The 20,171-nt window shown below is 40.8% G+C and overlaps 1 protein-coding gene across 5 annotated transcripts in view; it reads left to right on the top strand.

The window, feature by feature from the left end:
• The window catches only part of Mgat4a (alpha-1,3-mannosyl-glycoprotein 4-beta-N-acetylglucosaminyltransferase A), a 146,566-nt gene extending 127,400 nt beyond the window's left edge, over positions 1-19,166 (top strand). For 4 of the 5 annotated variants that reach the window (XM_045148102.1, XM_045148101.1, XM_012951500.2 and 1 more), the window contains exons 13-16: positions 2,448-2,526; positions 4,005-4,071; positions 14,748-14,860; positions 14,986-15,290. In XM_045148102.1, the coding sequence (XP_045004037.1) occupies positions 2,448-2,526; positions 4,005-4,071; positions 14,748-14,860; positions 14,986-15,012 (286 nt within the window). In that variant the 3' untranslated portion in view covers positions 15,013-15,290. Of the gene's footprint in view, positions 1-2,447; positions 2,527-4,004; positions 4,072-14,747; positions 14,861-14,985; positions 15,291-17,222 lie in introns of those variants that run through there. The other variant, XM_045148103.1, reaches the window with a different exon arrangement.
• The last annotated feature ends 1,005 nt before the right edge of the window (positions 19,167-20,171 follow it).

The raw sequence follows: 20,171 nt of genomic DNA, 5'->3' as shown, positions 1-20,171 counted from the left end.
GAAGATTCTCTATCCAAAGTGAGAGTAGCATTCATATAAGGGTATGAATATTAAGAGAAGTGCTTACTGGGCAGTTTGATAAGCATAGTACATACACTTATCCAGACATCAGCAGATGTTACAATCCTAGGGCTCATGACTACTCCTGTTTTAAGTTTTCAGTATCAGGGATGTATTCCCTCCCTTGGAGCAGGCCTCCAGTCTAATTAGAGGACAGTTGATTTCCACCATGACAGACATGCCACTATTGCACCCATTGGCTCATTTGTCCTGCCTGGCCAACTATAAGACTTGCAGTGTCCACTGTTGAGTATCTTCACTGGTGGTATCTCTTTCTCCCATTGAACTACATGTAGAATGGCTTCTTCCAGCTTTCTGTCAGCTGGTCAAGAATGTACTTTTTTATTTTGTGGAACTCAGGTTTATTTTACAAAATTTAGGACTTTATTTCTTCCTGTTTTTTTAAAATTAATTATTTAATTTATTCATTTGCAAGGAGAGTGATGGGGGAGGGGAAGAAGAGAGGTAAGGAGGAAGACTGTTCACATGCTAGGGCCTTCCACCACTGCAGATGAACTCTAGACACATGTGCCACTTTGTGCATTTAGCTTTTACGTTGGTACTGGGGAATCAGACCCAGGCTACCAGGGCTTATATAGCCTCTGAGCCATCTCTTTAGCTAAAATACTCCATTTTCACTCTGTTTTTTTTTTTTTTTTTTTTTTTTGCTGTTGTTCTTGTTTGTATTGTTTGTATATTCTTCGAGGTAGGGTCTCACTTCTGCCCATGCTGACCTGGAACTCACTGTAGTCCCAGGCGGGCTTTGAACTCACAGTGATCCTCCTACCTCTGCCTTCCAAGTGCTGGGATTAAGGGCATGAGCCACCATGCCTGGCTTATTGTTTTTCAGTTTCATAAATTATTACTATACTTACCTGAAAATGTTAAGTGTTTTATTTATTTATTTGTAAGTAGAGGGAGAAAGAGAATGAGGGTAAATATGGGTACCATGGGTACCAGGGCCTCCCACTACTGCAGACAAACTATAAATGCATGCACCGGCTTAAATGAGTACTGGGGAATCAAACCCGAGTCATTAAACTTTGGAAGGAAGCACCTTTAACCACTGAACCAACTCTCTAGGCCATGCATTTTTCTATATAACTTTATAGGGTGCTTTTTTGTTCATTCTTAGAAACTCTTTGAGCAGTTAATGTGTGGTAGGCAGGAATATCTACACTGAGTAGAAGAGACTCAGGCTTGAGAAGCTAATTAAGCTTAATAAGAATTCTCGCTGGGCATGATGGCACATGCCTTTAATCCTATCACTTGTAGGTAGGAGTATTGCCATGAGTTCAAGGCCAGCCTATGACTACAGAGTGAATTCCAGGTCAGCCTGGCTGGCTAGAGTGAGACCCTATCCCGACAAACAGAAACAAACAAAAATATTCTAGTAAGTGAGGGGCCCAGGATATGGACCTGGGTCTGACTCCTGAGCCTAAACTTTTAGCCAGTTAATGTGACTGAACTCCTGAACTATGTTACATTTATATTGAAGCATGCTTTGTTAGTTTCTGCTATTCCACACTTACACATACTCACTAGTTTACAGAGTGCCAGAAAACAAGGACGTCATACTCATACCTGGAGAATGTTTAGATTTATCACAGAATAATGAATAGTTTTCAAATGTTTTCAAGCTGTGACAAAGTAAATTACTATTTTACTAATTGTAAAACTGCATTGGAGAAAACTAGTCTTTGTGGGCTGGAGAGATGGATCAGCAGTTAAAGTGCTTGCCTGCAAAGTCTTAACAGTCTGGGTTTAGTTCCCCAGTACCCACGTAAAGCTAGATGTACAAAATGGTGCATGTACCTGGAGTGCATTTGCAGTGGAGGCCCTGGCATGCTCATTCTCTCTCTCTCTGCTTGCAAACAAACAAATATATATATATATATATATATATATATATATATATATATATATATATAATTTTTTTTTTTTTTTTTTTTTTTTTTTACAAGAAACTAGGGGAGGCCCTGGTAATGGGTATGGGTGGTGCTGGGGATTATCCTGGGCTTTACATATGCGAGGCAAGTATTGCATCTTCAGAAAATTGTGCTGGTTCACAGTTCAGCAATATTTTATAGGTGCTACATCCGTGATTTCTCCTGGCAAGAGGTTTTTGCATTTAAAGCATTATAAACACCTAAAGCTAGTTATGTTGAGTGGCAAACATGCTGGCTTCTGACAGAGGAATTAACATACAGCTCAGGGATTGCACTCTTAGGTTTTAAGTTTCCTGCAAATATTCAGAATTTACTGTGCAATTACTACAAGTTCTGCGTTTCAGGCAGACTCTCATGTAGAAAAGCTTACTCTGAGGTGAGGTCATTTTTCTACAATCTTGTAAAATATAGTCTGATTCTTTTTTTCCTCCCTCCCAGTTACTTGTTCCATAGTGGCAACCAGGAACATCCAGGAGACATTCTGCTGAACACGACTGTGGAAGTTCTGCCTTTAAAGGTAAGGCTGCCTCCTCCACCAACCCTTCTCAGAGAGGGAATACTTACTTTGAAGCCTTTCATGTTCATGAGATGTACAAAAATTCTTATGAAGGACAGCACTCTGGGGGTGGGTAGTATTTTTTTTTTTAATGTGGAACAGTGGGAATTAATATACCCATTTGTCTCATTTATACACTCTGCATTTTGCTTTCTTTATTCGTTTTTTTTTTTTTTTTTGAGGTAGGGTCTTGCTCTAGCCCAGGCGGACCTGTAATTAATTCTGTAGTTTTAGGACTGGCCTCAAACTCACAGCAATCCTCCTACTGTCTCCTGAGTGTTGGGATTAAAGGCTTGCACCACCATGCCAGCTTTATTTTGCTTTCTGTTGGAAAATCATTATTTTACTTCAGTCTTTACTTTCTGTTTGTATTTTGGGTCCCACAATATCCTGTGGGTATTTGAGTGCTTGATGATGAAGATACAGTTAATATATTAGTCTATAATAGATGCTTAGATTTCTTCCAAGGTAACAGTCCTTTTCACCTTTATACTTTAAATGGGAAATATTCTATTAAATTCGTTTAGTATTTCATTTTTAAACCATCAACACATTATATACAGATTCAGATGATGGTTAAAGAAAACTTTTATTAATGTTTTTAGACCTCAGGACTGAGGTGCATTTTTTAAAATTATTATATTTATTGAGGGAAGTACAGAGCCAAGAAAGGCACATACGTGGAGGGCCTGGAAAAACTGGAAAGAATAGAGAGAGCTGGGTGTGGTGGCGCACGCCTTTAATCCCAGCACTTGGGAGGCAGAGGTAGAAGGATCACTGTGAGTTCGAGGCCACCCTGAGACTACATAGTGAATTCCAGGTCAGCCTGAGCTAGAGTGAGACACTACTTTGAAAAACCAAAAAAAAAAAAAAAAAAAGAAAAGAAAAGAAAAGAAAGTTCAAAGAGCTCCTACCACATGGGGAGTTGGAGGGGATAAAGGACCCATGTGGAGAGAAAGGGCTAGGGGCCCCTTCTGGCTGGGCTCAAGCCGGCCCAGCTAAAGGAAAATCTCATCCCCAGCTGGAAGATCCCAAGTGGTCAGATGTGCCACAAATGCAACTTTTTGTTGTTGTTTATTTCAAGATAGGGTGTCACTTTAGCCCAGGCTGACCTGGATCTCGCTGTGTAGCCTTAGACTGGCCTCAGACTCATGGCAATCCTTCTTCCTTTGAGATTAAAGGCATACACCACTATGCCTAGCCTCACAAATGTAACTTTAATATAAAGATATGTTAATAAGATAGCTTTGTAGCTGGATGAGGTGGCACACCCCTTTAATCCCAACACTTGGGTTCAAGGCCACCCTGAGACTACATAGTGAATTCCAAGTCAGCCTGAGCTAGAGTGAGACCCTACCTCAAAAAACCAAAAGAAAAAAGATAGCTTTGTTTAAACAGAAGTAATCACTTATAAAATTAATACTTTTGTTTTATTTTAGAGCGACATATTGGAAATAAGCAAAGAAACCAAAGACAAACGATTACAAGATGGCTATTTCAGAATAGGTAATGTCCATGTCCCTTATTTTTCTGTATTCATTTCTAAAGTAGTTTTAAGTTCTTGCCAGATGTTAAGTTACTTGAGGTATGCTCTAAATATTATTCCCCCCCTGCCAGTAGTTAACTTGAATTCCCTTCAACCAACTGGGGTGGGGATTGCTGTCAGGTCCTTTCTCTGTCCTCGTTGCTTCTCAGTAACAGCAAGTCACCTCACTGCCTCTCCCTGACCACCCCATACTGGCTGTCCTTGGCTGTCCTCCTGATTTCAGCTAACATCCTCCTGTCAAAACCTCTGTCCCTCCCTCTTCACTGGCTCTTTGTGTTGCACGCCACCTGGTGGCCACGTTACCATCTACTCCTAGCCTCTATAAAGCAGGCATTTCTTTCTTTTTTTTTTTAATTTTTATTAACATTTTCCATGATTATAAAATATATCCCATGGTAATTCCCTCCCCACCCCCACACTTTCCCATTTGAAATTCCATTCTCCATCATATTACCTCCCCATTACAATCATTGTAATTACATATATACAATATCAACCTATTAAGTATCCTCCTCCCTTCCTTTCTCCACCCTTTATGTCTCCTTTTCAACTTACTGGCCTCTGCTTCTAAGTATTTTCATTCTCACACAGAAGCCCAGTCATCTGTAGCTAGGATCCACATATGAGAGAGAACATGTGGCGCTTGGCTTTCTGGGCCTGTGTTACCTGACTTAGTATAATACTTTCCAGGTCCATCCATTTTTCTGCAAATTTCATAACTTCATTTTTCTTTACCGCTAAAGCAGGCATTTCTTATTTGGTCATCATGATTCCTGCTGTCCCTGTCCATCTGGTCATCAAATCCTGACATTGAGAGTTCACTCTGGATACCTGTTCTCCCTTTCCTGTGAGAGTCCTGAGTCATACTGTCTGTGAGGGTGTTATGTGCTTTCTGTCTCTGTCTCAAGGCCAGGGAAGGGATTGTTGGCCTGTGTCAGACACATGGTAACTGCCTAAAGTATAAATATAAAAATATGGGCTTGAATCTGGGCATGGTGGTGCACGCTTTTAATCCCAGCACTTGGGAGGTAAAGGTAGGAGGATCGCTGTGAGTTTGAGGCCACCCTGAGACTACAGAGTGAATTCCAGGTCAGCCTGGGTTAGAGCAAGATCCTACCTCAAACTAAAATCGGGAAAAAAAAAATAGAGCCTTAGTGGAGACCTTAATGATCATCCAATATCAGGTACTTCGCCCCAGTCCTTCTTCACATTCAGCTCCTTTCCTCTTACTCTCTGTCTGCAGGACTATATGTTCCAAGTCTACCGTTCTGCTTCTCTGGCACACTGTGCCCTTGTCTGTAACCTTATATCTAAAGCCTCTAGCAGTGTGCTTGATCCGAAATTACCCTTGATATTTCTCTTCTGAAGAAATGCTGTCTCACCCATTGTGCCAGTTGGCTTTCTGCTACAAAATGCCTGAGAAAAATGACTTAAGAGAGTGTTATTGTGGCTTACTTTGGTCATGTTGCTTTAGGGACTATGCTGAGGCAGCACACCATGGTGGGAGTGCATGCCAGAGGAAGCTGCTCACTGCCTGGAAGTATAGAGAAAGAATAAGAAAGGTTCAGGATCCTCATAATCCCTTCAAAGGCATGTCTCCAATGCCCTTTCAACTAGGCCCCTCCTACTAAAAGTTTTACCCCCTTCTAATGGGTGGTGACCTAGGCTTCAGCACATGTGCCTTTGGAGAACTTTCCAGATCCAAGCTGCAACAACTTCAGTTACCCAACTTACTTGCTTCTCACCTAGTCCTCCATGTTCTTCGAACCACACTGTTATTTCCTTGTTTCATGCCTGCACTGTGTTCATCTGGGACGAGAGGGACATCGTCTTCCTTCTGTCTCCTGCACTGTGCACACTCGATCACTTTGTAGGTGTTGATTCAGTAATGATACACCTTTTGTCTTGACTAAGACAAATTTATGACTTTCTTAGTGGTAGGCAAATGATAATGTTGGCTAAGTTAACCTCACAGGTCTACAGGACAGATAACGTCTTTCTAGATCTCTCTAGAACAGTTGACAAGTGGTGATTGCTATCAAATGTTACTGAAGGGTGTGTAACCTTGGCAGATTTCCATGTTATTTTGGGGGATAGATGAGGTTAGGTTTTTTTATACTTGCCCTGGTCCATTGCTAGAAATACACATACAGTTAGCTAAATATCCAAGCCATTCTTCTTATTACCTATCAGTTATTTAATTTCTAAGAACATTATGTTTTAGATTATGAAAGCTACACAGGAAATAGAGATGTCTATATTAAACCACTTTACAGTGATTTGGCCGCCTAACCCATCAACTTGTACATACTCAGAACCAGAAGGATCATGTATAAGTAAAATGCCCATCAGAAGTAAAGGCCAGATGGCTTTTTTCATTGGGAGGAAGTATACTATAGTGCAGTGGTGGTGTGAGAGACCATGTTGATCTACTCCCTAACAAAAACAAATGTAACTAATAAAAATTAATTTTAAAAAAGTCTGAAGATTGCCTTAAAGTCATGCAGCATGTAGACCAACATTTGTCCATGGAAATCGACTAAATCCTGGGAGTGACATTGAGTCTGCAGGGCTTGGTCATAACCAGCTCCATTATCCACTCACCCTCAGCCCGGAGAGGAGGGCAGGAGCTCTGCTTTCTGCAGGAGCAGCCAGACGTGTGGTGTGCTGTCCTGCCAGCCTCCAGTCCAGGGCTGTGATATCTCCCCAGGCAGGTAGGCTTCCCCAGCTTCGTGTTCCAGAAAGAGCAGCTGATGGATCTGAGGCTTCTGTTTTCCTCCCGTCCTCTATTCATAGGCTGGAAGCTCTGACCCGGACACACAGGGTAGGAATGCTGGGTCATAGTCACCCTCATTCAGCTCATTTGCCCAATGCATTGGGACAGGCCAGCCAACAAAACTGCAGGCTGCTGCCACTCCAGTGCAGTACTCAGGAAACAGACGCCACTCTGACAGGGGCTGCAGAGTAGCCGTGCAGCCTGGAAGAGCAGTGCTTTGTTCTCCCTCAGGGGATGACTGACTACAACAGAATTTGGGGAGGAAATCTAATCTCAGGGTGATGTGAAATAAGGCAGAGATTTTGGGGGTGGCCTTACAGGATGTGTAGCAGTGAGAACTGGGGAAAGAAGTCCCAAGAACCCTTTTGGGGCTGGGAAGAGGCCATCAAAAACAGTCTGCAAAGGGGCCAGGATGTAACAGCATCCCATTGTGTAGCTACTTACACTTAAAGGCTGTGTTGACAACAACACAGAGCCTGTTAGCAGTGAGTGGGTGTGTGGGTGTTTGTGTGGGTATGCATGGAGGTAGGCATGAAGAGTATGGTGGGCTCAGGAAATACTTGGCTTACTTCAGTGAATTAAAGTGATGAGAAGGCAGGGGAAACTTCTGCAGAAAAGCAGTGGAGGAGAAAAGGCTACTGGTCAGGGACGGTATGGCAGGAGGAGGTCTTTGGACTGTAGGATTTCCAAAGTCCCTTACATAGTGCCAAGAATCAGATATTTTAAAACAATTAATTTTTATTGCATGTCATACTGTGTACATATACCATCTGATGTACATTTTTGTATTAATCTATTTAAATATTTTTGTTTTTTAAAGAATTTTATTTTTATTTATTTATTTGAGAAAGAGAGACAGACGGAGGGAGGGAGAGATAGTGGCCTCAAACTCACAGCAATCCTCCTAAGTGCTGGGATTAAAGTCATATGCTATCATGTCTGGCTCCTCTTCTATTTTGATGTCTTTTTTTTTTTTCTCTTCCATGATGCATGACAACATGTTGATTGGCAAGAATATTTTAACAAAGGTAAAAGAAATACAAATTCAGTGCAATCGAAAATGTAATCTTCTAAGATGTGTTGCAACAAGTGGTGGTAAAAATGTGTAGAAGAAAGGCCCTGCGTGATGATGGTGCATGCCCTTAATCTCAGCACTTGAGAGGCAGAAGTAGGAGGAGCTCCATGAATTCAAGGCCAGCCTGAATCCAGTGAATCCAGGTCAGCCTGGGCTAGAGTGAAATCCGAACCGCAAAAAAAAAAAAAAAAAAAAAGTATAGAAAAAGCAACTTAATTGCATTAATTTACAAAGCTTGTGAAAATGTGTGGTGTTTAAAGCCCATGCTTATGACTTTATTAGCCAGGTACTTTGCAGAAAAAAATTATTCATAGGCACCTATTAATCATGGCAAATATATTCTTTTTTCAGGTTAATGTTTTCTAATAAAACAGGATTATTTTTCTTCTGACTTGACAGTTGTTATATATAGTATTTTCATCACAGTCCCCTCTCATTGCCTTCTTTGTTCCCCCTTTCCATTTTCCTACCACTGAACCCCATTTTATTTACAACTTGCCCCACTTTTACATTTTTGTTATTTGTATTTTTTGAGAACTTTTAATATGTGAACATGCAAAGAAGTGAGAGGAAAGAATGAAAGAATATAAATCACAGGATGGGAGGATGTATCCTGAGGCATTGTCCCCTCCTCAGAGACTGACTGGTACATTGATGACCCCACAGTGAATACCAGTAACCCCACTGAGGAGGGCCCTCAGGGGAGTAGGAGCAGGGGAGAGGAAACATGAGAGCATACTGATATGAACATGACCATTGTGCAAAGGGATTTGAATTTATTTTTTTTCTAGGTAGGGTCTCACTCTAGCTCAGGATGACCTGGAATTCACTATGTAGTCTCAGGGTGGCCTAGAACTCACAGTGATCCTCCTACCTCTGCCTCCCAAGTACTGGGATTAAAGGTGTGCGCCACCACGCCCGGCAGTATTTGAATCGTTCATGTTATCAAACCCATGTTTAGAACTTTGTTTACTCCCATGGGCTTAGCCATGATCAGTTCTGTGAATTTTTAAAAACTTTTTAATGATAACTTCCATAAATGTAAGCAATATACCATGATCATAATCCTTTCTCACCACCCTCCCTACCCTCCCTCTTCCTTCTCCCAAAGTCCCTCTATTGAATCCCTTCTTTCCAGCTATTCTGTTTTGACGTCATTTTTTTATCCTCTTATTATACAGATAGTGTATAGGTAGTGTCAGCCACTGTGAGATCATGAATATCAAGGCCACATTGTGTCTGGAAGACAGTATTGTAAGCATCCCCCTTTCCTGTGGCTCTTACATTCTTTCTGCCACCTCTTTGGCCATGGTCCCTGAGCCTTGGAGGATGTGATAGAGATGTCTCACATAGTACTGAACACTTACTCCACTTGTCACTTTTCAGCACATGGTGACTTTTGAGTCACCACAGTGGTCATTGCCATCTGAAAAGAGAAGCTTCTTTAACCGAAAGTGAGAGTAGCATTAATATATGGGCATAAACATAAGTACTTAGAGGGCAGACAAAAGTACTTTTCCCAGCTGGGCATGGTGGCCCATACCCTCTGTAATGAGGTGCTAGGAGTTCATGAAAGTACTTGAACCCTAAACTCTAGGTCTGTCTGTGTTTCCTTTTAATCAAAGAATTGAATAAGAGTGAGAAGGATAATTATTAAATGATTTATATTTATTTAGGGAAGTACTAAAGAAAGATATCCATGTGGCAGGCCTGGGAAAACCATGAAAAGGACAGGGGGAAAAAAAAGTCAATGAGCTCCTGCCCTGTGGAGAGTAAGGGTTAGGGGGGGCTCTCCCCTCAGCTGGGCCCAGCTAAGGGGAAAGTTACCAGCAGCTGGAGGTTCCTAAGTGGTCAGGCAGCTCAGAGAGCTTGTTCTCCCTTTGTAGATGAATTTATAACCGTAAGGTGGTGGGCCCTACCCTCTGGCTGAGCTCACCTGAAGGACAGCTGATTGGTTTGGACTAGGGGCTATCTCAGGAAGAGGCTAGGCATGACACTAAGTTCTAGGGACTAAACTTAGACCAACCACAATGTTGGGGCTAGATTTAAATCCTAGGAGAGACCTCCCTCCCAGGAGGGGCCCAGGTTGTTTGTGGAAAAACAGGTCTAGGGAGGAGATGAGAAATCAGATCATCCTTTGACTTCCTTCCTTTTTACTCTCAGGGGCCAATCTAACTGTCCAAAGATACCTGATACCTACCCCCCAATTCTTTAATCCCACCACATGGGAGGCAGAAGTAGGAGGATCACTGTGAGTTTGAGGCCAAACTAACACTACATAGTGAGTTCCAGGTCAGCTTGGGCAAGAGTGAGACCCTACCTGGAAAGACAAAAACAAAAAACAATTAAAAAAGTATTTTTTTCCCATAGGGCTTATGACCTCCCAAGCTATAGGCTTTTCATTAGGTTTTTAGTATCAAGCATGAATTTCCTTATGTGGAGTAGACCTCAAGTCCATTCAGGGAGCCGTTGGTTTTTCCCCCAAACAGACATGATACTACTATTGCAACATTTGGTATACATTTGGCCGGGCTGGCTAGTTGTAAAGCTCACAAGGCCTATTGCTGGTCAAGATCATTGATGACTTTTCTTCCTCAGGCTGCATAGCTCTTTCCAGATCCTGACAGCTAATCAACATTTCTGTCCAGTCCAGCTCAGCACCAGCTTGATTTCTCAGTAACGTACAGCCCAAGCATGTGAAGTCTTTAGCAGTCAGGTCTTACCATCTAGCCCTGGTTGGCAGTCAAGAGCCTAGTAGTAGCTTGTAATGTTTTGGGGCATCTGGAGTCTCCATAGGCCAGTTCTATGGGTTTTGATTACACACAGAATTGAATATTCTGGCAGTAATAAAGTTCTCTGGAAGTTTTTTTTTTATTTAAAGCTGTTTTTGAGGCAGGGTTTCACTCTAGTCCAGACTGATGTGGAATTCTCTCTGTTTCCCCAGATTGGCCTGAAACTCACAGCAGCCCTCCTACTTCTGCTTCAAGAATTGACCTCAAACATGATTATCACTTTTGAAAATTAGGTTTTTTATTTTTTTATTTTATTTACTTATTTTTGTTTATTTGTTTTTGATGTAGGGTCTCACTCTGGTCCAGGCTGACCTGGAATTAACTCTTATTATCTCAGGGTGGCCTTGAACTCATGGCAATCCTCCTACCTCTGCCTCCCGAGTACTGGGATTAAAGGCGTGTGCCACCGTGCCCAGCTGAAAATTAATTTTTTTAAATAACTGATTTATCCTTTTAAAATTTTATATTTTTATTTACTTATTTGCAAGCAGAGAGACAGAGAGAATGGGCATGCCAGGGCCTCTAGCCACTGTAAATCAACTTCAGATGTATATGCCACTTTGTACATCTGGCTTTATGTGGGTACTGGGGTAACAACCTGGGTTGTTAGGCTTTGTAGGCAAGCACCTTATAACTGATGAGCCCAAACTACAGTTCCAGCAATGAATTTGGACTTCAGTGAGAATATAGAAATTTCTGCCTTTAAGTGTGCAGGGGAGGAGCCTCTTCTAACCTTTCTATGGAAGATGTTTCATCTGTAATATTTTAGAAGATAAATATCAGACATTCACTAGAATTTCATAGTCTGTTCTTGATAATCACTCTATGAAAAGCACTCAGGAGGCAGAGGTAGGAGGATCTCTGTGAGTTCAAGGGCAGACTGGGACTACAAAGTGAGTTACAGGTCAGCCTGGGTATGGTAGTTTGATTCAGGTGTCTCCTATAAACTTGTTGTGAATGCTAGGTCCCTAACTGATGGAGATTTGGGAATTAAAGCCTCCTGGAGGCAGTGTATTGTTGGGGGCAGGCTTATGGATGTTACAGCCAGCTTTCTCTTGCCAGTGTTTGGCACACTCTCCTGTTGTTATGGTCCACCCTATGTTGGCCAGGGGGTGATGTCCACCCTCTGCTCATGTCATCGTTTTCCCTGCCATCGTGGAGCTTCCACTCCAGTCTTGTAAGCCAAAATAAACCTCTTATTTTTCCCTCAAGCTGCTCTTGATTGGGTGTTTTCATGGCTACTGGGGATCTAAACATGCTTGTGCAGCAGTCACTTACCCACTGGGCCATCTCTAACCCTGCAGTGAGTTTTGACGATAAACATTAGTTTTGAACTTCATTTAAGTGAAATGTTATTTAGGAAAAATAACATTGTTGTTATATATTTACTTTCATCCATTGGAAGTGTAGAAATACGTTTTCTATTTCTCTCTGTAAGAACCTAGCTAGTATCCCCACTTTTCCTTTTGACTCACAAAGATTACCCTCCACAGAAAAGCTTGCTAGCCCCAGCTTAGAGACATTTGCCCCATAAGAATCTATTTATTTTGTCAGTTTTCTGGAAGCATTTTGCTTTAAGAAAGATGACCCTGACAGCATGAAAAATTTGATACCGAACACATTGCCTTTGATAGAAATTTTAATAGCTTATCTTTTTTTATTTCCTTTAAATTAGTGCACATTGTAGAGAATGGATTACATTAGGGTGTTTTCATGCTGTATATTATGTACTTTGATCACTGTCACTCCCCTCCCCTATCACCCTCCCATTGGTCCCATTCCTCTTCCCAAGTAGTCTTTCTGTGGTTGTGTTGTGTATTTTTTTTTTTTTTGAGGCAACCCCAACAGACTGGCCTTTCTTATGGACTGTGGGAGGAGAGAATTGGCATGCCAGGGCCTCCAGCCACTGAAATCAAACTCCACATGTGTGCACCATCTTGTGCATCTGGCTCACGTAGGATCTGGAGAGTGGAACATGGGTCTTTAGGCTTTATAGGCAAGCACTTTAGCCACTAACTAAGCCATCTGTCCAGCCCTATGCTGTGTATTTTTTTTAAACTATAGGTTCTTTATGAGAAAAAACATGCTATTTGTCTTTCAGCCTGGCATATTTTACTGTCTCCAGTGGCATCATTTTTTGTGCACATGACATAGTTTTGCTATCCTTCATGACCAGGTAGAGTGTGTATGTGTATCTCATTTTCTTCATCTGTTGACGAACACCTGGGCTGATACCATGTACTGGCTATTGTGACTAGTAGCATAGTAAACATGGGTATGCCTCTGTTGTATGCCTAAATTCTTTTGGATATATATCCCCCCCCCCCCCCAGTGGTATTGCTGGGTTCCATCTAGTTCTGTTTTTAGGGAGGCTCCATACTGATTGCCATAGTGACTGCACCAACTTAAAGATTCTCCACAGCAGCATATATGGGATCCTTCTCACCCCCTCTCTCCCACCTCCCTGTATCCTGCCCAACATGTTTCATTTATTTATTTATTTTTGTTTTTTCAAGGTAGGGTCTTGCTGTAGTCCATGCTGACCTGAAATTAACTGTGTAGTCTCAGGCTGGCCTTGGACTCACAGGGATCCTCCTACCTCTGCCTCCTGAGTGCTGGGATTCAGGGCATGCACCACCACACCCAGCTCTTAAATATATTTTAATTTATTCGTTTGAAACATGGAGGGAGAAGATTGGGGAAGCCAGGGCATCTTGCCACTGCAAACAAACCCCAGACATATGTGCCATTCTGTATGTCTGGCTTTACATGAGTACCTGGGAATTAAATGCAAGTGGCCTAAACTGCTGAGCCATCTCTCCGGCCCACAGTTGTTGTTTTCTTGATTGTGGCCATTCTGACTGGAGTGAGATGGAATTTCAGTATACTTTTGCTTTACATTTTCCTGATGGCTAAGTATGTTGAGGATTTTTTCATGCATTAGCCTTTTGTACTTCTCTTACGTTGTTCAAGTTATTTGGCCATTAATTGGATTTTTTTGGTGGTTTTTTTTTTTTTTTTTTTTTTTAGTTCTTTGTATATTCTGGAAAGTAGTAACCTATCAAGATGAATTAGCTTCTCATTTTAATGGGGGTCTTATATGGGAATTGTGAGTACCACTTCTAAATTCCTTTTTCAGTGTGCTCTTGGAAAGATACACATGGATAGTTTGAGGGGCTGTATGTCTGATTGAATCACCGAGGCTTGCTATTACCAACTTAACTTTTGAGGAATTCAGATTGTGTGATGTTACGGAATAGATTTTTTGTTTTAATTTTATTTGTTTCAGAGAGGTGGGGGGAGAGGCAGATAGAGAATGCCGTGCCAGGGCCTCTAGCCACAGACACATGTGCCCCTTGTGCATCTGGCTTACATGGGTACAGGGGAATCTAACCTGGGTCCTTAGGTTTTGCAGGCAAATGCCTTAACGGCTAAGCCATTTTTCCAGCCCCAGCATAGATTTTGACAAGGTTTGAGTCAATCAAGCCTGTAGGTTAAAATAATGTTGATGCAAGAACAAATATATTTATTTTTGTTTTGTTTCCCCATGTATAATGTCAGTGTACCTCAGCTTTAAATAGGTTACTTCTAATGTTTTTAAGGATATACTATTTTGTGAAAATGTGGAAAAGTTGAATAAAAATAGAGAAATAGGGCTGGGGAGATGGCTTAGCGGTTAAGTGCTTGCCTGTGAAGCTTAAGGACCCTGGTTCAAGGCTTGGTTCCCCAGGTCCCACGTTAGCCAGATGCACAAGGGGGCACACGCGTCTGGAGTTCGTTTGCAGAGGCTGGAAGCCCTGGCACGCCCATTCTCTCTCTCTCCATCTATCTGTCTTTCTGTGTCTGTCACTGTCAAATAAATAAATAAATAAAAATTAGAGAAAAGGAGTCTCATTTATTCACTGTCTAAATATGTCTTGTAGAAATATTTGAGTGTATTACTTTCCTGTCTTTTGTGATTATATCCAACAAATACTAATTTTTGTTTTAAAGGAAAATTTGAAAATGGTGTTGCAGAAGGAATAGTGGATCCTAGTCTAAATCCGATTTCAGCCTTTCGACTCTCCGTTATTCAGAATTCTGCCGTTTGGGCCATTCTTAATGAGGTGAGAAGAAATTAAATCAGTGAAATTATTTAGAAACTATAACTTTATTACATTTTGATTTAATATATGAATTTTTGGAACTGAGAATTAAATACCTTACCATGTTTCATTATTTTGTATTTCAGATTCATATTAAAAAAGTCACCAATTGATCTTCTAAGAAACCAACTCATTTTTTTCCTTGTCAACCTGTCAATTAAAAATAGTGAAGCATGTATCTGTTTTTGAACTTGAACACTACCTCCTGTGAAAACTACTGTAGATAAGATGATTGTCATTTCCACTTGGACAGTGAATCTCCCATTGATAATCATACCCATTGAAACAAAGCTGTCCTCCAGTTTTGACTTGACACAAGCATTTTACAATTATGACAGCCTTGTTAATGACTTGTACTATTTTGATATTATACTAATACATAAGAGTTGTACATATTGTTACATTCCTTAAATTTGAGAAAAAACTAATGTTAAATACATTTTATGAAGGGGGCACTTTTGAAGTTCATTTATTTTACTATTTTAGACCCTCTTTTATAGATCAGGGATTATATAAATATATATATAAATATATAAATAGACAAAATGTTATGGAGTTAATTTATTAGAAACACTTAAGAAGTACATATTTTTGTGCAGTAAATTTTTGAATCAATACTTTTTTTGAAAACCAATTACCTTGCTTTTTTAAGTTCTTTCTATATTTTTTTTGGAAATGCAAACATTACAGATCAATGCCATTTTTCAAATGCACTGCTATTTACGATTGGTTATAGATGGATTTCTTAACTTGAAGTACTTTTGTAATCACAGCAATTCTGAACAAATATTTTCCAAGGCATCTGTCATTCCTTAAAGCCAAGATTTTAATGACCAATGTCCTCATGAGGGTATTTACTGTACTGTGTGTGGTGTGTAGCCACAGAAAATCAGTCTGATGAATTTGTGTTCCGTTGTGAGGTGCTGAATTGCCACACTCTGCACTCATTACATTTCCTCTGGTGTGGAAGATGAAAGACTCCTTTACTTGTTAGTCTTTGTCTTTAATCTATTAGTTCAAGGTACTGCCTCGCTGCTTTCATATCTGCACTCATTTTCTGAGTTCTGACAGTGTTTCTAGGTAATACTGTTGTATAGTCATAATGGGTATAATTTGAAAGCAAAGCAAAGTTGTAATGAGTTTTGAAAGGTATTGTCACAGCAGTTTATTTTGCCAAAATGATTTATTGTGCAACATCATGAATTTGTTAGTCCTATGTCCAACAAGTTTATTGCTCTTAAACTTGTGATTCCAAATACGAACAGTAGTATCAACAAAGCTATCAGCAGCCTCAGCAATGTGTCATCTTTACAAAATCAATGAGTGGTCAACAGCAGTTCCCAGTCTTAGGGCTGCAGATGTCTTGCAGGTGTGTAGAGACAGATACACTGAGGTTTTGGAGCAGATGTGGCAGAGGCACAGGTGGCCCCCAAGCCTGGAGTTTTTTGTTTGTTTTTGCCCACCATATGGGACAAATTATATTAAGCAGCACTTTCTGTAAAGTGTCATGACAAAGAAAGGTGTTTTCTCTTTTTTTCTTCCCTAAAGAAAGGGTTTTGAAACATTGGCATAGGTAGCATATTTATTTCCACTGCCCCATGGTGTAACAATTGGTAGTTACTCTTCTTGACTGTAAAGTACATCATGCTGCACATAATGATTTTGAAGTTAGAGTTCATTGCTGTTTCTGAGAGCTCCCTCTCATTTCCTTTATTTTCTTCTCTGGTATCCTAAGCCTACTGGCCATAAGCAAATTCCTTTTGAAGGAGGAATAATTTCTGTTATTAAAATTTGGCACTATTGGGGCTGAAAAGATGGCCTAGTGGGTAAGAGCACTTCATAAGGGTCTGAGGTGGCAAGAGACCACCTGCAATTCTGTACATGACTGAGACCCATCTGATAGGGGCAGAGATTGAGGCTTGTAAAAGCTGTAGTAAGCTCTATAATCAGTGAGAAACTGTCTCAAGGAACTATGATACAGAAGTGTACCCAAAGTTCTGTGACTTCTGTGAACACGGTATTTGCAAACACATGTGCATATACAACATATGCAAAAAAAATTGGCACCATTTTCACACTAAATGACTGCTAAAGCAGTAAAATAACAAAGTGAAAATGTGTGAAGATGGCATTAGGTGTCCCCTTGAATTTCTGATTCCTCAGTAACCAGCTCTGACTTCAGGAAAAAAAGGCCATGCTCTGAAGATCTAGGGGAGAAGGTATTACAGCCTCTGGTCCCATGTATTGTGGCTTGACCTACCTTAGCCTTTTCCTGTCTTCATGCTTTGCTTCTACCTGAGCGCCACTTCTCTCTTGCCCCTAGGAATCCTTTTAGCCAAGTGTTCTTCATTGAAGATTCTCTCCTTTGCCCCAGGAATTGGTACCTGATGCCTAGAATGTGCTCAGCCCCTGGCAGCTCCATCAGCATCTGGGCAGGTCAGCTGGCTAAGTTCAGTTGCCCACTTTTCCCTCCTACCTTTGCCTGCTATCCTTGGTCACACACATACATACACATGGCTGTCTAGTTTTCATTGTTTGGGGGTGTCTGTTGTCTCTGGCACACTAGTGCCCAAGACCAGTCCTACTTTCTATCCTCTGCTGCAGCAGGTGCTCATCTGACCTCAGTGGAAGTTGCTTCCTCCTTTGTGCCCTGGCCAGTGCTAGACAATCAGAAGCAATCATGTTTTCCCAAGAAGTTGGAGTGGGAGTGCTGCAGGGGTGAAGATTGGAGGAGGTGAGGTTACAGTGCCTGGAACTGGAAGAAGTACACTTGAAGAGCATACTGAGCCACTTTTCCCCAAGTAGTGAATTGGAAATGTGTCAAAAGGTAGGACCTAACTATATGTATAAAATAGGGAGGTCTGAGTTTGGCATCTGGTGTGTATCACAGATGAACTACTTAGACTGGTACAATGCTGACCTTTGCAGTAGCTTCACAGTACAAGGTGGCTACTTAAGTTAGCAAAGTGAAAGTTTCAGTTCTGGAGTCACACTAGCAGCCTCTCAGTGGTGACATACGGCAGTAGCATCAGAAGTAAAGCATATTTAGATCACTGCAGAAAGTTCAGTTGGACAGTACTGTGTCAACAGCACAGTTGAACATTTTAGAAAGGAGAATTAATGCATTGTGATGAAGAGGGTAACAGCAGACATGTGAATGTATCATAATGGAAATGATAAGCATTTTGAATGAGAAAAGAAGGACCTGTTTTAGGCCTCTAAGAACCAAGGTTACTCAATTCTTTATTAGTATCATACATTCTTCTCAGCATGCATGTATAATATTCTATAATCAAAAAAGATAGAGTGTGATGGAAAAGTTTCAGGAAGTGTTAATGCAAATGGATTATTTAGTATGTAGGCTAGATATGTTTGAACACAATCATTTTCACATGCTTGTGAAAAAAGGTACTGTACAGAATTAGGTGTGCTTGTTTCAAACACCATCAGAAAACTTGTAAAGGGTTCTTTTTAATCTTCCATTAATAATGAAAAACAAAGTTGTCTCTTTAACAGTGAAAGAAGTTTGGCTATATGGAAATGGAGATTGTTGTCATTAGTAGCAGTTTGTTTGTGGTATGCAGAGTTCTAAGAATAACCCTCCCTATGACCTTGTATAATACCCTCCCCTTTCAATGTGGCTAGAACTGCAACTGTGATCCATTAGTATGTTATGTTATCTGGGAGTGACTAATACAATCTTGTGAGCCCTTTAAAAAGTAGTTTTCTCAGGCTAGTAGAAGTCAGAGACTGAGCAAGAGGAGGACTCCAGACACTGTTGCTGGTTTATGGAAGAAGGAATGCAAGTGGCCTTAAGGAGCTGAGAAGCTTTGGTCACCAGTGGAGGAAATACAACTGCAATCCTGCCCTAGGACTTGAATTCTGCCACTACATGCATCAAGAGGGTTGGAAATGGACTGTCTCCAAATGTGGTGTCAGCCTGGCAAGCACCATCGCTGCAGCTGTGTAGGTGGGGCTTTGGGAAGAGAGCTCAGTTAAGCCTGCCTAGATTTCTCAACTGTAGAACAGTGAGGTAATAAATGAATAGAGCCTTAAGAGGCTAGACTGTTTTGTAATGAAGCGACAGAGGAAGAACTTATTTAGAGCCCGGAGACTAGTCATATTTGGTTTCCCTGGAATGGGTTGGATTTATTTAAGACAGGGTTCTAGCTCAGTCCAGTGTTTGTCTTGCAAGGGTGAGGACCTGTGTTTGATCCCCAGTACCATTAAAAAAAAAAAAAAAAAACAACAAAAAAACCCAGCCACCTGTGATGGCATGCACTGTAATTCCAGCCTTATGGAAGTAGAGGAAGGCGTATTCCTGGGCTCAGGGGCAGCCAGTCTCACCTAATTAGTGAATTCCAGGCCACTGAGAGATCCTGTTTCAAAAGTGGTTAATGGTATTCCTGAGGGTAACTTTAACCCAAAAGTTGTCCTGGTCTCCACATGCATTCTCCCTAGCCCTTACCCCCACCACATATGCAGGATCTTGCCATGTGACCTGAGTTGGTCTAAAGCTCAGTCTCCTTCTGTCTCTGCCTCCTGAATGCTGGGACTGCAGGTGTGCATCACTACGCCTGGCTTGTTGATCCTTCTTGATAATCATATGAATAAAGGCAGATCATATTTCTGGGTCTTAGGATTTTCTGTGCCAGAGATTTCAAGTCTCCCCTGGGAACCTTTTGGTAAAAACTCTGTCCCTTTTAGTAGTGTTCTATATAAAATTGCTAGAATGAGATAATAGGAACAGAAATACAGGTAATCTGTCTTAGAAGATGTAAGTTACACTGACTTAAGACTGCCAGGTATGTGAAAGAGTGATAAACAATGGTATTTCAGATCAGAATTAAGAAAAAAATTGCCTTTATGTAGATACTAATTTATTCTCTATGAAGGTCTGTTTTTTATCAAAACTTAGTATATTAGCACAGATCAGATCCTATTTGCGCCAACCAAATATTTGTACTTTGAGAATGTTTTCCAAAATACCTCTGTTTTGTTAATTGCTCATGAAGTTAGTTCATTTTTGCATTAGTCACTTATCTTTCTTATTTGCTATATTGCCACAGCCTTCATGTAAGACAGAGAGAAATAAAGGGAAGCATATAGGTAAACACTGTCAAGAGATCACAAGTTTGTGTCATAAACATCTTTGTCTTGTAAGAAATTTTAGATTCCTGCTTCAGTCCCTTTATAGAAATGGACGTCTCCAAGCTATGTAGCAGTATTTGTAATATGTAAAATTTAGCAACTGTAAACTTTAATAGTTGTG

The sequence above is a fragment of the Jaculus jaculus genome, chromosome 4 (assembly GCF_020740685.1).
Source record: "Jaculus jaculus isolate mJacJac1 chromosome 4, mJacJac1.mat.Y.cur, whole genome shotgun sequence".
In the NCBI taxonomy this organism is placed as follows: Eukaryota; Metazoa; Chordata; class Mammalia; order Rodentia; family Dipodidae; genus Jaculus; species Jaculus jaculus.
This window is presented reverse-complemented; position numbering and strand designations above follow the sequence as displayed.